General features: G+C 32.6%; 1 protein-coding gene across 2 annotated transcripts in view; it reads right to left on the reverse strand.

Moving 5' to 3' along the window:
- Positions 1-17,626, reverse strand: part of LOC110025283 (40S ribosomal protein S14-like) — a 19,658-nt gene continuing 2,032 nt past the window's right edge. Inside the window, exons 4-7 of one of the 2 annotated variants that reach the window (XM_020725686.1) lie at positions 15,528-15,613; positions 15,300-15,429; positions 1,865-1,950; positions 1-216 (exon numbers count right to left, since the gene is read on the reverse strand). In XM_020725686.1, coding sequence (XP_020581345.1) covers positions 1,883-1,950; positions 15,300-15,429; positions 15,528-15,613 — 284 coding nt within the window. In that variant the 3' untranslated portion in view covers positions 1-216; positions 1,865-1,882. Of the gene's footprint in view, positions 217-1,604; positions 1,951-15,299; positions 15,430-15,527; positions 15,614-17,626 lie in introns of those variants that run through there. The other variant, XM_020725685.1, reaches the window with a different exon arrangement.

Below are 17,626 nucleotides of genomic sequence, written 5' to 3' on the forward strand. Positions count from 1 at the left end.
ACAGGACTTTGATCTTGGCATCTTCAAAGTTAGAAAATAATGTCTACACGTTGCACTTCCACCCGTCAGTCTGAACATTACATCCTCATACATCTCATTTGTGAGGGACATGGTGCCCCTTTATCGGCCATCCGAAAGTTCGCACGCCCGGACAATATTTTCTCCCTTTAAAGTAGGCATTATTGTTGATATGGCCCAGCAAGATAGTAAGGAACTCTGTAACGTCAAAATTAAAATAATCATTTGAGGCAGCATTTACATACCACCCAATTCTAATGTATTTACATATCTAACACCAACAGTTTATCTTTTACAATTATACCACCCAAATCTTTCACATCACATAAAAACATATCACCAAATTCACTTTTTGATGCATAGGGCAGAAGATATGTATGTAAAAATTGAAGTTAAATTGAAGTTTAAGCGTTAGATAAGATAATACATAAGAATTTAGTTGTATGTATATTAGATGATAAAAACAAGTTAGATGGTTTTTAATCGCCTAAATACAACATAGGGCTCGAAAAAACTTTCATGTCACAATAATGAATGATGGAAATTCGCTGTTACTCAAAATAAGAGAAATTTTATGCATTCAAAGATTTGAGAAAAGATTGCACCTACAGTTCTCTTGAGAGCACATATAGAAAATGCAATAGACATAGCAATCGATATGAAAACTTTAGAGAGTTCAATCTTAAGACCTACGCCCACTGTTTGTCGAGTCAAAAGCAGTACTTACAATTTGGGAAGAACAGAGTGCAAATGTTGCCTTTATGATGGATAAATATGGCTTTCAAAAGGGGTTTGTGTCTGATTGACGAATGATCATGTTTCTTCTCAAGATTAACATTACTCCCCATATGTTACTCCCAAGATATCGGACAAGCATTTATGTAAGGAAATTTACATACATAACATACAATTCATATGTATTTAAATATCTCACACCTAAACTTTTATATTTATATACATAGCAGTTCAGTGTTTTAAACCTATGCATGAAAAAGACGTATTGCGTTTTTAAAAAGTGAAAATAGTGCCACTTTTAATGTGATATGAAGGCTTTGAGTGCTGTCTGTAAATATGAATAATTACATGTAAGACATGTAAATACAATGTATGCAAGTGTTGTTATTTATAATAGTGTTTGTTATTGAGAAAAAAAAGAGAAAGATCCATTAAATGTTAAAATATACCTAACATAAGGAGTTATCCTGTAAAGATAAAGAATAATGCATAGTGTCTCATTTGAATAATTCATTCTCAAACGTATAATGACTTCCCTCGATGAATAATAATGCATCTCATTTGTGTTGTCTTTAGATGATGTTCATGTTTGCCCAAGTGCTTGTTTAATGTGTTCCCAAGAGACTTGGGAGATCTTTTGTGATTGACTTTAAGAGAGATTTCAAGAAGTAGGACATTAAAGGATAGGAATTTTAAGAAATGCTCGCGTGCCTCCGTTTACAACAAAAAAGTGCATGTGTGTGGTGAGAAATGCCCGTTCAACTGCAAAAAAAAAAAACAAACAAACAATGGTTTTTGTTTTCACAAAAATATTATTGTAAAAAAGTCTATATAAGACAACATTGTCGCAAACACTTTGAATAGATAGACCAATAAGAACTCTTCTCAAACCAGAATAAAACACTCAAAATTTAATTGGTCTGTCAATAAAAACAGTCCAGATAAAAATTTGCATTTTCTTTTTTGGAAATGTAGCATTGCTCGTTAAAGAAATTCAGTGAGAAGACCATTCAACAACATCTAAGCAAAAACTAACACCACTTTTAATCTGAAAAATTATGTAAGTTGCAGATATATCTTATCATTCTCCAGTCAAAGATGGCTGACAAACCAATTATATGCGGAGCAATTACAGCCTCCTCCCTCTTCTGCCACCCTTTCGGCGAGTGCTGTCAGTTGGAATCGGGGTCACATCCTCTGTAAATTGCATAACAGATCTATTATAGAGGAATAATTTAATGAAAAAAAAAATTATTTATGCAAGCCGTCTTGAACTTATTGGTCGAGAGCTCAGAATTTCAACAACAATTTTAGGCCTTGCATATTTAAGTGTGAATTTGCAATTAAATTCGCTCACATGTCCCAAACAAAATGATTGAGAAAAATTACCCACAAAACTTCATCCATATATCTATATTAAAACACTGATCAGAAGATTGGATTTTTGGCAATATTCTTGTGAAGGAGTATAGTCTAAATCAAATTCAGATCAAAATCTAGTCCAAAAGTGGATCAAAACAAGCACACATGACTGTGGCATTCTATGCATGTAAGAGAGTTAATACGTATAACTTAGTTGAAAATTCGACTTAAATAAAAAAAGTGATGAACAATTACTAACTTGATGCAAAAAATATGTATATCTAATATGTTCTATATTTTACATTCATTAAGTCATTCATATGTCATTAAGAATATGTGATTGTAGTTAGCTTATTTTGCATTTTACAATGTAGTAAGGTTGTGTATTTTTTTAAGTATTAGCGGTCATATTTACCAAACGCACCTAAGCTCCTTCTAGATTTTTTTTCCTCCATTTTAATGTTAATGAAAGTATTGAAACCAATTCAAATTATACAGAAGTTTCTTGTTGTGTGCCAGGAAAATCACTGCCAATGGCAAAAAAGAATCGGGGCTTTTAATTCTTTTTTGCACACAAATCTTCCTATTCATCCATCAAATCAAGGTGTCTACATCTCTTTGGTTACTTTGTTATCTATTCTTTTATCAAGGTCTTACCATTCTATCGTCTTTCCTTTTATTTCCCCCATTTGGTATCAAGCCAAAATCCCACCATAGAATTTCTACTTTCAGCCATACTCAATTTTTTTTTCCTAATCCTACAATACAACTACCTTTTTATAGAATTTTTCATGGGCCATTCTTCTCATCATGTGTGGACAATTTGAAATTTTAATTAAAATTGGGCTTGGTTCCATCACCCAAAAAATTTCTCATAGGTTCAATTTTCTTTATATTTTCTTAGTTTTTTATTATGAGTGGTTCCAATAATTCACCATACCTAGCACAAAATTATGAATGGATTAAAATTTGAACTCAAAATATGACATGACAACCCATATTATTAATTAACTCAAGAAGATTCATAACTAGCTTTGGATTCCAAACTACCCAAGAAGAATCCCATCATTCAACAACATCAAAATATAGAAACACGATCATCAGCAATAGAGAATCAAAAGGAAAGTCAGCCATTACTAAATTAGAATCCAAAAATTGTTGTGCAGGCTTGTCTAAGATGTAACCAAATGGATCACTTTATAAGTAATTGATTAAAAGTAAAAGCATGCTCATAAATTTTAGAGAAGAAATATAAAGAATACCATGAAAGGAATATGTGGATGGCTTCAAAAAGTAATTGATTAAAAGTAAACGCATTCTCATTTTATTGGATTCTTATTGGAATTCGGTAATTTGAAAATGGAAGAATTTTTATCGCTAAAATTAATTGTATATGTTGTTTTTGATTGATTTTTTATTGAGTGTACTGTTTCTCATTTTGATTCATTTGTATGCTATCAATTGATCAGTTGCAGCATGTAAAATTCATAAATAATGAGTATCAAAAATATAATTCAAATTATTCTCACCTTGTGTATGATTGTTATATATGTATGTATATATATATACATATACATGTATATATATATATTAAAATGAAATCGATATTTGGTAGAGGCCCAAATACTGATTTCCCATGTGCTAGGCCCCATGATGAGAGCCCGCGCCATGTGCCTAAATATTTGAGAACCCAACGCCAATGGGGATCGAACCCGTGACCTGAGGGGACTTACAGTGAACCCCGCCAACCAACATGCCACGACTTGCAGCACATAATAATTTGAGCACTCCACAAGTGTGGATGACTCCTTATAAAGGAAGACACTACTATGAGGTATGATTCTTCTCAGTTGGTGTGATTTATACTTTTGTTGTTGTCTTTTAAATTATTTATTCAATAGTTTTGTGTGATGATTGAAATCATGTTAAGTCATACATGGTGTGTCTATTTTTAGATCATTTTTTTATATATTTTCTTTTACATTGGGATTTAATAACTTGATTAAGTGCTGAAGTTTAACATTTATCATTGTTTTCTTTTTGAGTAATTTTAGATTTTAAGCAATTGTTAAATTATCTATTGGAATGAGCAAAGTATATTTGGAATGAACAAAGCATAATTGATGCCTTTACATTAAAAGAAATAAATTTATCTTCTGAAGTATGAACTAGATTAGTTGCTAAAGTTTATTATTCATGATAGCTTCAATTAAAATTTTAAATTATACGTGATTGTTAACTTATATCTTAGAGTGACCAAATCCTATTTTTTGTCTTCACATTAAAACCTGATTTGCAAAATATAATTTTTAGAGTTTTTTTATGAGAAGACAAACAACATGATTTGGCCATTCCAATAGATAATTTAAAAATCATGTATATGGACTGTTTATGAGCCAGAGTTACATAGAGTCCTTTTTTGCCTCACAAAGTCGCATGACTAAGCTTTTCACTTTAATAATCAATTGGGCTATTGTTTTGAGAATTCCAATAGCAGACGCATCAGTATCAAAGAGACGTGAACAAAACCATGATGGCAGAGAGATGACTTAACAATAATGTAAAATATAAAATTCTGCATCATAAACGATGAATAATAAGTTTAGAATTAATCAAGTCAATACATCAAAAGATAAATTTATTGCTTTAACGCAAAAATAACAAATAAGTTTTGTTCGTTCTAATAGATAATTTACAAATCACCAAAAGTATATATAATTAAATATAAAATAATGATGAAAAATAAACTTCAACATCTAATCGGTTTTATATTTCAAAAAGTGGACACATCATGTACGTTTTAAAATGATTTCAATCACTATAAAAAATTAATGACAATATAATTTAAAAAACAAGACTAGAAGTCATCCCTCTATAAGGAGTCATCCACAGTTCTGCAGCTCTCAGAACGCATAGGAATTTAAATGCCCCAACACTTTCATTGATGGCATACATAATGAGAAAAAAGCTGAAACTATACTTTGATACTCGTTGTTTCAAGAATTTTAAATGCCCCAAGATTTTCATTAATAGCATACAAATGAGCCAAAATAAGAAACAACACACTTGATAAAAAAATCAATTCAAAACAACAAATCCAATTAATTTTAGAAATGCATATTTTCCCATTCTTCAAATTACAGAATTGCATTAAGGATTTAACAGAAACCAGAAAGAATATCCTATGATGAGATGGTAATGTGATGGACTTGAAACTTAGGCATATGAATAATATTATAATTGTAATAACTAGTAAGAATACGAGAAAATAAATAATAATTTAACCGAAAAAAAGCACCAACAATAATAGGGAAAAAAACATAGCAATATAAAATAACAAAGGGAATGGATTATTTGTGATAACATCAAATAAGAGTTAACAACAATGTTTGCAGTCGCAATGGGAAGACAGCACAACAGCATCAAGATATTTTAAAGAGAATTTAAAATTACAAAATATAACAATCAACAAAAATAATATTGACAAGAGAAAAAAATAAAGAAGGACAGAAAACATCCATAGCAGCAGCAAATAATGAAGAAATGGAATGATTTTAAAAGAGAAAATAGCAGCGATGAATAATGAAGAAATGGGATTAGCAGTGAGCATTGTTCAAAATTTTGCAATCAGAGGCACGCTTTGAGACCCGTCTCAGCTCAATTCTGAAGAAACATGCTTCGAGTCTTACGCCTAGAGCAGCTCGTGCGACACGTACGCCTCACATTGGTTGAGGTACATCTCAAGGCCGCCTCGCCTCAATTTTGCTGATGCATGCACGTATTGTGCTTAGATCTTTTTTTCTCTATATTATGTGGTTTGAATATGAACCAAGGTCGTACTCTCGCGAGCCAGAGCTTACTACTCCTTAGTCAAGCTTCCCAACATCTTCGCCTGCTGCTTTTGTTACCAAAATCACAGCATTGTCACTGTTGCTATTGCCACCAACATCGTCGTCATTGTTTGTTGTTTCTGCTATAACGATCATCTGTTTCTTCTGATCTAGTCGTCTGTTGCTCGCATTGCAACCACCGTCATTTGATGTTCCTGTTGCCACCGCCAACAACTCTCGTCGTCGTCGTTGTCACAAGTTGTTCTAAATTTTGATTATTTATTATGTTCTTATTTAGATTTATAGATCTTATTATGCTCTATTTCACAACTGAGACCAAACAGAGTTTAAATCATGTTTATCTTGATTTGCATACTTGAGGCCTTCAATGTATCTTACAACTAATTGATTATTTGACTCATTAAAATTATTTATAGTACTTAAGAGATACAATTCCCAAATATAATCACTAACCAATCACTTTCCTTGCAAACTGTGTTGATATTGTACATATAGCGTTCAAAGTTTGTTTACAAGGAATATCCTCATATGAGTTATTTCTTTATGAACCAACAAAGAAAAACCGTTTTCCTTCTCACCTACAATTCTATAATAATTGTAGCCAGCACGTAACAGACCCCCTTTTAAACAACACGTGACATAGTTAACTTACTTTTCTAGTGGGATTTCCATATATTCGAAGAAGGTCTGAGCCGCTTATTCCCAATTGAGATAATCTTCAATATGTAATTGGCCATCCAAAAAGGGAATGTCCTTTCTAACTCGAAATTCACCATAGTTTTGTTCACATCCCTTTGATATTGCTCGTCTTCATCTCATTTGAATAGATCAAATATATGATTGGTTGCGAACTCGCCATCCGAGTCTGGAATGATAAGGTTCTCCATAAAGTTCCTTCTCCCATCATGAAACATGTTAAAATTTAAAAGAACAATGATTTGGTCATTCCAAAAGATAATTTAGCAATCCCTATGATACTGACACTTTTGATAATGGAATTAGAGCCATCTTATCACAGAACAATTGCCCACTTCAATATTTGAGTGAAATTACATTTGTGAGGCAAAAATAGACCATTTATGAGCAAGAATTACATGCATTACTATGTGCACTCAAGCAGTAGGAACACTATCTTCTTCATCAAAAATTGGTTTTATGCAAAGAACGAAAAATCCCTTTGGTTTCTAAATTCACAAAAAACAGTCAAATACATACACATGCCAAATGAATAGTATTCATACATAATTTAGTTATGTTTAAACATAACTCTAGATCCCAGAATCGAGTAGATGTCGCTCTCAACCTAGAGCAACTCGTGTGACAGTACGCCTCACATTGGATGAGGTACATCTCAAGGCCGCCTCGCCTCAATTTTGTTGAGGCGTGCACGTATTGTGCTTAGATCTTCTTTTCTCTATATTATACGGTTTGAATACGAACCAAGGCCGTGCTCACGCGAGCAAGAGCTTGCCACTCCTTAGTCATGCTTCCCGACATCTTCGCCTTCTGCTTTTGTTACCAATGTCACAGCATTGTCACCGTTCCTACTGCCACCAACATCGTCGTCACTGCTTGTTGCTTTTGCTATAACGATCATCTGCTTCTTATGATCTAGTCGTATGTTGCTCGCATTGCAGCCACTGTCATTTGATGTTCCTCTTGTCACCGCCAACAACTCTCGTTGTCGTTGTCGTCATCGTTGCATGTTGTTCTAAATTTTGATTATTTATTATGTTCTTATTTAGATTTATATATCTTATTATGCTCCATTTCACAACTGACACCAAACCGAGTTTAATTCATGTTTATCTTGATTTGCATACTTGAGGCCTTAAATGTATCTTATAACTAGTAGAACATTTGACTCATTAAAATTATTTATAGTACTTAGGCGATACAATTCCCAAATATAATCACTAACAGATCGATTTCCTTGCAAACAGTGTTGAAATTGTACATATAACATGTTTTCAAAGTTTGTTGATAAGAAATATCCTCATAATTGTTTCTTTCTAAGCCAACAACGAATAACCTTTTTCCTTCTCAACTACAGTTCTATAATAACTGTAGCCAGCATGTAGCCAACCCCCTTTTAAACGACAAATGACATAGTTTACTTACTTTTCTAGTGGAATTTCCATATACTCGAAGAAAATCTGAGCCGCTTATTCCCAATTGAGATAATCTTCAATATGTAATTGGTCATCGATAAAGGGAAGGTCCTTTCTAATTTGAAATTCACAATAGTTTTGTTTGCATCCCTTTGATACTGCTCGTCTTCATCTAATTCAAATAGATCAAATATATGTTTGGTTGCAAACTCGCCATCCGAATCTGGAATGATAAAGTTCTCAATAGAATTCCTTCTCCCATCATGAAACGTGCCAAAATTCAAAAGGACAATAATTTGGCAATTCTAGGAGATAGTTTAATAAACCCTTTGATACTGACACTTTTGATATTGAAATTAGAGTCATCTTATCACAGAACAATTGCCCACTTCAATATTTGAGTGAAATTACATTTGTGAGGCAAAAATAGACCATTTATGAGCAAGAATTACATGCATTACTATGTGCACTCAAGCAGTAGGAACACTATCTTCTTCATCAAAAATTGGTTTTATGCAATGAACGAAAAATCCCTTTGATTTCTAAATTCACAGAAAACAGTCAAATACATACACATGCCAGATGAATAGTATTCATACATATTTTAGCTATGCTTAAACATAACTCTAGATCCCAGAATCGAGTAGATGTCGCTCTCAACCTAGAGCAGCTCGTGTGACATGTACGCCTCACATTGGATGAGGTACATCTCAAGGCCGCCTCACCTCAATTTTGTTGAGGCGTGCACGTATTGTGATTAGATCTTTTTTTCTCTATATTATACGGTTTGAATACGAACCAAGGCCGTGCTCACGCGAGCAAGAGCTTGCCACTCCTTAGTCATGCTTCCCGACATCTTCGCTTTCTGCTTTTGTTACCAATGTCACAGCATTGTAACCGTTCCTATTGCCACCAGCATCGTTGTCACTGCTTGTTGCTTTCGCTATAACGATCATCTGCTTGTTTTGATCTAGTCGTATGTTGCTCGCATTGCAACCACTGTCATTTGATGTTCCTCTTGTCAACGCCAACAAATCTCGTTGTCGTCATCGTTGCATGTTGTTCTAAATTTTGATTATTTATTATGTTCTTATTTAGATTTATATATCTTATTATGCTCCATTTCACAACTGACACCAAACCGAGTTTAATTCATGTTTATCTTGATTTGCATACTTGAGGCCTTAAATGTATCTTATAACTAGTAGAACATTTGACTCATTAAAATTATTTATAGTACTTAGGCGATACAATTCCCAAATATAATCACTAACAGATCGATTTCCTTGTGAACAGTGTTGATATTGTACATATAGCATGTTTTCAAAGTTTGTTGATAAGAAATATTCTCATAATTGTTTCTTTCTGAGCCAACAACGAACAACCTTTTTCCTTCTCACCTACAGTTTTATAATAGTTGTAGCCAGCATGTAGTCGGCCCCCTATTAAACGACAAATGACATAGTTTACTTACTTTTCTAGTGGGATTTCCATATACTCGAAGAAGATCTGAGCCGCTTATTCCCAATTGAGATAATCTTCAATATGGAATTGGTCATCGATAAAGGGAATGTCCTTTCTAATTTGAAATTCACCATAGTTTTGTCCGCATTCCTTTGATATTGCTCGTCTTCATCTAATTTGAATAAATCAAATATATGTTTGGTTGCAAACTCACCATCTGAATCTGGAATGATAAAGTTCTCAATAGAATTCCTTCTCCCATCATGAAACGTGCTAAAATTCAAAAGGACAATAATTTGGCAATTCCAAGAGATAATTTAATAAACCCTTTGATACTGACACTTTTGATATTGGAATTAGAGCCATCTTATCACAGAACAATTGCCCACTTCAATATTTAAGTAAAATTACTTTTGCGAGGTAAAAATATACCATTTATGGGAAGGAATTATATCAATAGTGTGTGCACTGGGAAGGAATTACATCAATAAGTGTGTGCACTCAAGCAGTGGGAACACTATCTTCTGCATCAAATTTGGGTTTTATGCAACGAACAAAAAAATCCCTACGGTTTCTCAATTCACATTAAACAGTAAACCACATACATGCCAGATGTATAGTATTCATACATAATTTAGCTATGTTTAAACATAAATCTAGATCCCATAATTGAGTGGCTTACGCTCGCAACTATATGTTAGTTCTCACCACTATGTTATAAATGGAGGTCGCAATATTAGAATATATAAAGGATTTATATGTCAGTGATCACGACCCTTTTGGAGATGAAGTACTATATTGCATAAAGTAGAAGATTATTCTATTTGGCATGATTATTTGTTTAAGGGTGATTGATTATGTGTACAAAATTCCTCACTTTGAATGCAACATACTAATGAGATACACATGGGAGGTTTGACCGCACATGTTGGAGAGAGAAAACCCGAATACAGTTACAATCTAGGTTTATTGGCCTCGACTACACCAAGATGTCACCCAATTCCCGAAGAGATGTACAATATGTTCAATTTACAAACTACTCCAAAAAAAAATGACTATATATGCCATATCTACCGGGCCATCCCTGATCCAATTTTAGATGATTTAAATTTAAACTTTATACTAGGTTTGTCGAAAATAAAAAAAAGGATATTTGCTTCTACAGTGATTATTGTTGAACATTTTTCCAAGATATCTCTTCATAGCTTGTAAGAAAACATTGGATGCCCATCTCACAGCTCATCTATTATTCCAAGTAATAGTTAGACTTCATGGTCTACCATGTAGTCTCACAACAAACTGTGATCTAAAGTTTATTACTTACTTTGAAGGAAGCGACGGTGGCTCTTACAAATAATATTGTGAATGAGTTCAACATATCATCGACAATTAGACGAATAAATTGAGGTAGTCAATCACACATTTGACAACATGCTTTGTTGTTTAATGCAAAAGCACTCGAAGCATTGAGATGAAGTTCTGGATCAAGTTAAGTTTGCTTATAACTCCATGCCTAATCAGCCTATGACAAATCTTTTTTTAACATCGTCCATACCAAAACACCCAACCACACCATTGATATTGCGGTGATTTAAAAGAAACAAGTAAAGAGGCCATGACAATGGTCAAAGATGCAAATAACATGTTATAAAAATTTCATGCTAAATTAATAAATTCTGAACCACCTATAAACAATAGGATAATTTACATAGGGACCGAAATATATTTGATCAAAAAAACCTAGCCATGATAAGGCTTCGCAAGAAACACTTTCGATCAGATTCTTACTTCAACTTAAGCCTAAGCAAGTTTGTCATTTTCAATGGTTAAATGTATGAATGATAATATTTATATTATCGATCTTCTATCAACAACCCTATCTACCTTCAATTTTTTTGATATATATGATTATCATGCCCCCGATGACACTCCCTCATAACTCATTTCACTTAAGATGAGTTGTTTTGAAGCAGGGGAGTTCTAACGTGTCATCTATTCTACCATGCAAACTAGTATATACTTATATAATGATTTATCGTGTTCTATTACCTTAAAATTTGTTATTTTTATTATTTTCGTATTAATGATATACCAGTTGTATTTTTTGATAGGCAATAGATAGTAATGTTTTAATATAGAAAATACAAAAATCTAAAAATAAGAGTAAACAAAGCTTTTTGACCTCTGGATAGTAATATTGCAATTTTGCTTTTTAGTGTTTATTAATTACTTCTTTTAACTCATACTAAATAGTTATTTTTTATTTTTCTCTATTAGTTCTATTAGTATATTGATTTTTTTTTAATTTGTTCAGCAAAAAATATACCTATGTGGCATCTCATTTATGAACATGATGGGTCTATAATATTTGAGTAGTATGTTAAATCAAGATCATCATAATATAATTTCAACCTAGTCCACTAAATACTAATTAGCATCTATACAATTTAGAAATATTATATAAATTGCTAAATATTACCCACAACTACTCATATTTCTCCATTATTTACCGCTAATATTCTCTCTTTGATTTAATAATTTCATTATTGTCCATATTTGTCATCAATATTGATGTTTTTTCTCTTTTTTTTTTATGTGCTTCTTCTATCGATATTATTCTCTTTGATTGTTATATGATGCAATTTTGATTTCCCTTTAAAATATTTTATGTTGATGTGTAGTCTTCCCATTACTGCTATAAGCATCGTCGCTAACTCTTACATGATGTTATCACAGATAATTCATTGTCTTTATGATTTCATATTTTCATGTTGTCTTTCTCGTTATTATTGGTGTCTTTTTCGGTAAGTTACTATCCGACAACTCATATTATATTATTCATATACCCAAATTTTAGGTCTAACACATGATCATCTTATTGTGGGGGTAATTGCTTTCTACTTTTGTTTGATTTTTAATGAAATTCTATAATTTGAATAATGGAAAAATTTTAACCGCTAAAATTAATTGAAATTATTAATTTAAATTGATTTTTTTATTGAGCGTGTCGTTTCTTCTTTTGGATCATTTATATGCTATCAACGTAAATGTTGGGTCGTTTAAAATTCAGGGAATAGTAAGTATCAAAATATAATTGTAACTTTCCTCTCCTTGCATATGATTGTTATATATAAGTGCTTTGAGTGTTTCACAGGTGTGGATAACTCCTTATAGAGAGAGACTCCTACCAATATGATGTATGATTATTCTCTTGTGGGGTAATTTATACTTTTATTCTTGTTTTTTAAAATTAATTATTCATTAATTTTGTGTGGCGATTAAAATAATTTTAAGTCGTACATAATGTGTTTAGTTTTTGAAATATGAACTTAATTAGTTGTTGAAGTTTATTATTTATCATTGTTTTTTTATGTAATTCTATACTTTAGTCAATTTTTAAATTATCTATTGGAGTGAACAACGCTTATTTATTATCTTTAAATTAAAGTAATAAATTCATCTTTTGAAGTACAAACTTGATTAGTTGCTAAAGCATATTTTATTCACCATTCTTTCATGAAGAATTTTAGATTTTATGTAATTGTTAAATTATCTCTTGGACTAACCAAATCATGTTATTTGTCTTCAAATAAAAAGCAAAAAAAACTGTTAAAATAATAATTTAGTAACCTGCAATTTATAATTTTTGGACTTTTTATAATGTAAGCGATTCTAGCTTTTGTATTAATATTCTTAAAATCATAATCTTCCAACATCAAAAAATATCAAAAATAAAAACCTAAAATCATTCCAAATCCATTATAAAAACTTTTTTGTAAACTTTCATCATAATATTAAAAGGTAGTCAATCAATTTATGAAAACATATTGCATTTCAAATATTACATCCACCGCCTCCAAAGCGAAAACTAAAACTCCTTTAAGGTATATTTTATGAGGCCAGGAGAATTGATATGAACAAAAAAAAAAGTCACATAAAGTGTACAGTTTGTATCCAACATGCTTAATCTTTTTTTATTCATTAATTGCTTAATATGGCTTTAAACAAAATGGCCTCTAAAAAATGAAATAAAACATTTTATGAAGGTTGTGTGTTTTTAAGTGTTTTAGAATCATTTATCAAATGTACCATATATCCTATAACCAGGAGCTAATTTTTCCGTATTAAAATTGAATCCAATTCCTAAGAGTGGCCAGCCCTAGCCTACTCTCTAACCCTCACCAATCATGTTATTTGTTTTCAAATAAAAAGCAAAAAATTTATGTTAAAAGATAAATTTAGTAACCTGCAACTTATAATTTTTTAAATTTTTATATTCCAAGTGATCCAAGATTTGTAATAAAATTCTTAAAATCATAATCTTCCTACATCAAAGAATATTAAAAAAAAAAAGCCTAAAATCATTCCAAATCCATTATAAAATCTTTTTTGTAAACTTGTATCATAGTATTAAAAGGCAGTCAATAAATTTATGAAACATATTGCAGTTCCTATATTACATTCACCACCTCCAAAGCCAAAACAAAAACTATTTTTGAGGCCAGGAAAATAGATATGAACAAAAAAAAATGTCAAATAACGTGTACGGTTTGTATCTAGCATGCTTACTCTTTTTTTATGCATTAGTTGTTTGATGTGGCTTTAAACAAAATGGCCTCTGAAAAATGAAACAAAACTTTTTTTATAAAGGCTAAGTGTTTGTTTTTAAGTGTTTTAGGACCATTTATCAAATGTACCAAATATCTAATAACCAGGAGCTAATTTCTACGTATTCAAATTGAATTCAATTCCTATGAGTGGCTAGCCCTAGCCACCTCTCTAATCCTCGCTTTCGTGTGATGGGAAATCCTTGTAGTCGGCCAAATAAAAGCATGTCGTTCACTAGAATTGCGGATTTAATGCCTACTATTTTGTTCAATATCAAATGATAAAGAAATAAAGGGAAACATCACATACTGAAGAGCTTGATATAATGAAAGATAACAAAGAAATAACAAGAAAAAACAAAACATCATGATTTGCTAGATAAGGAAGAATCTCGCAAGGATGAAAAAGAGAGAGTAAGAATATATTAAAGTTCAACCACTCTAAGCATAAATAATTTCAAGACACATTAACTTCAAGATGGAGAAATTAGCTCATATTTACAAAATATGCTCATCTGGATTTGAAAAATAATACCTTAAATAAAAGACATACCCGACTACACATTCAAAAACACACAAAGGGAAACAATATAAAAACAATAGATAAAGTTGATATTTTTTTTGAAAAGTAAATAAATTAGCGAGAAAAGGATTAAAAAAGAACAAAAATAAATGAAAAGTAACATGAATAGAATAAAATATAAAATAATTTATGCCAAAACGATTTAACACCTCAAGCAACACTCAATTGTCAAAAGTGATGAATGAAGATTCATAAAGCTAACTTCAGATTATCAAGGCAAAGAAAATGATTAACAAAGCAATTCCCTATCAACATTAAAATGTAAGATTAAGCTTTTCTTCATTAGTTTCCTTCTTGGAAGGGAAGTAAGTGTAAATAAAAACAAACCGAAGAACAGTGCTATTTAAATTAAAAAAAAAATATGATTTGCAACAACAATTATAAAATCATAAAGACAGCACAAAAGCAGACCATATAAAGACCTTAGCTTAAAGAATGATGTTAATGACATTTATTATTTCAATGATAAGTGAATATGAAACTAATATCAGTACCGAGCATTCAAAAATAAAATTTTAGTACTACAAAAGACAGCAAGAAATACAATAAAATTAGTGTCACATCTTACCAATACGACCAATTTTCATTCCTGATCGTGCCAAGGCCCGAAGGGCAGATTGGGCACCAGGACCAGGAGTCTTTGTCTTGTTCCCACCTGTGGCCCTGAGCTTAATATGTAGCGCAGAAATGCCAAGCTCCTGCAAAGATGATGGAACAACAAAAATCAACATTAATACTACCACCAAAGGTACCACAAAACTCAGACAAAGATAAGAAAAGTAAGATGCTAGCAGACCTTGCAACGCAGTGCAACATCTTGTGCAGCAAGCATAGCAGCATAGGGAGAAGATTCATCCCTATCAGCTTTGACTTTCATTCCACCTGCAGAAGTTTTCAAAAGCTGCATAATCCCGCTAGCTCCTTCATGAGTCATGATAAGAAGCAATAGATTGTAATGACTCGTGGTAAAACAAGATGGAATGAAAACAAAAGTAAAAAATCATTGTTCTTCGCATGTCTTCTTGATACCGTTCTAGGGTGCATGGAAGGTGTTTAAGGATGGGATTGAGTGGGGAGGTGGTTATAGAATAACATGGGAAAGATATTATGGTCAGTCAAGAAGTTTGGGATGGGTTATGATATGCTCAACGACGGAAACTGGCTAATGGACAGCAGATAGCAGCAATTTTGATGGTTGTTCGGACTGAGAACGGCTATCGAAAAATGAAATGGTGAGAGGGGATCCACTACATGTTCCTGAGCAAGATATAGACACACCACTTGCTCTTTGAATTCCCCATCACTAATCGGATTATGCGGGATTATGTGGAATCTACAGCTCCCATATCATTCTCCCCGGCTAGGAGAGGCTTCTTCCACTTCTTTGGAAGGACATGGATCTCCTACTGTCAGATGTCCTTCCCCACAAAACACTTAAGGAGACTTTCAATGATGTGCTTCATCATCCTTATCTTGCCACCTATTTGAGAATTCACTATTTAACTGAATTGGAATTTAGTACCCAGCTTACTCCATAAACATTTCAGAAATAATTTAAAAATTTTCGTCCTATATGAAGTAATGACATTGGACCTCACTCCATAGTGACAATCTAGAGGGTAAATTTTACATCTGAAAAATCTTGAAATCCTCTTAGTTGGGGCTACCTAGTGTTTGGTATCAAATCATCAAATTCATTGCTCCTACGTAACCAATGTTAGTTATGTTAAAATCTCTCATAGGCTCAGCTTAAATCACTAGCATCTCTCTGTTGTCGGCTTCAAGATGATGCTACTTTTAAAAGTATTTATTCTCTGCAGTTGTTTATTTCTTCAACTACTCATTGCTTAGTAAAAGATATCACCCTCACGTTTGGGCAATAAAACGTAATGTGCCCAAAACTATGGCACTAGAAGCACTTTTTATCTGGGGTGAATTTGGGTGTGCTAGTGAGCTCCATATTTTCTCCACTCTAGATTTATTTTTCCTTTCGTGAGACTAGCTTAGGTGCTCTAGTTGGAGCACTCTTACTGTCCGATTTGATGACAACCCTATTTGAAATGTGGTATAAACGTGATACTGTTGTGTTGTCTCTTCACCTTATTATGTCCAATAGAGTTGCAACCATACCATGCTACCAATGGAAGGTTTCAATCCACCAATATATCGAACTATGGAATTCCCTTCGGGCTCCACTAGCTAGCACTTTAACATAAGCTGATCAAACTCAGATGTGTACTCTTCTACTGAGAGATCATTCTACTAAAAGCAATCAAATCTCAAGAATATGTCCCATTTGTAATGTGTTGGTACATATTGCATTTCCCTTTTCATCTTGGACTGATAAGTGATTTTGTTTTCTTTCTCACGCTAGTGTAAGTGCTTCAAATTTTCTCACCGTAGATATGCACTCTACTTTAACTGAATGGCAGCTAACTTTACCATTTTATCTGGTGGGACGTCATTGCACTCAAAGACATGGTCCACTGTCTTGAGTCGCTCGATGAATTCGTTTGAATCCATGTAATTGTCGAAATCTGATAAGTTGAACTTCGCTCCAAAACCATAACTTCAATAACATTTCATGTTAAATCATCGCGACATTGGTTCATCATTAAAAACTTCCTAATTAAAAGAGTTCACTTTCTCCTCTCGATTTGGCAAATCATTAGTTTCTATGAAGGATTTCTCTTTGTATGTCTTCCATAGTAAGCTTCTTAACAGCCCATTGAGAGTGTCTCCTTGTTAGCATGACAACTTTTTGTTCCCATGAAACTTTTGATGGAAAACAAAAATATGGTTTAGGGTCAGGACTAAGGCAATGTGGATGGTGGGTTTTTTTTTTTTGTTGTTGTTGTGGGGGGGGGGGGGTATGGGTGTTGTGTTGCGGGTTTT

Source organism: Phalaenopsis equestris, unplaced genomic scaffold (genome assembly GCF_001263595.1).
Source record: "Phalaenopsis equestris unplaced genomic scaffold, ASM126359v1 Scaffold000297, whole genome shotgun sequence".
Classification (NCBI taxonomy): Eukaryota; Viridiplantae; Streptophyta; class Magnoliopsida; order Asparagales; family Orchidaceae; genus Phalaenopsis; species Phalaenopsis equestris.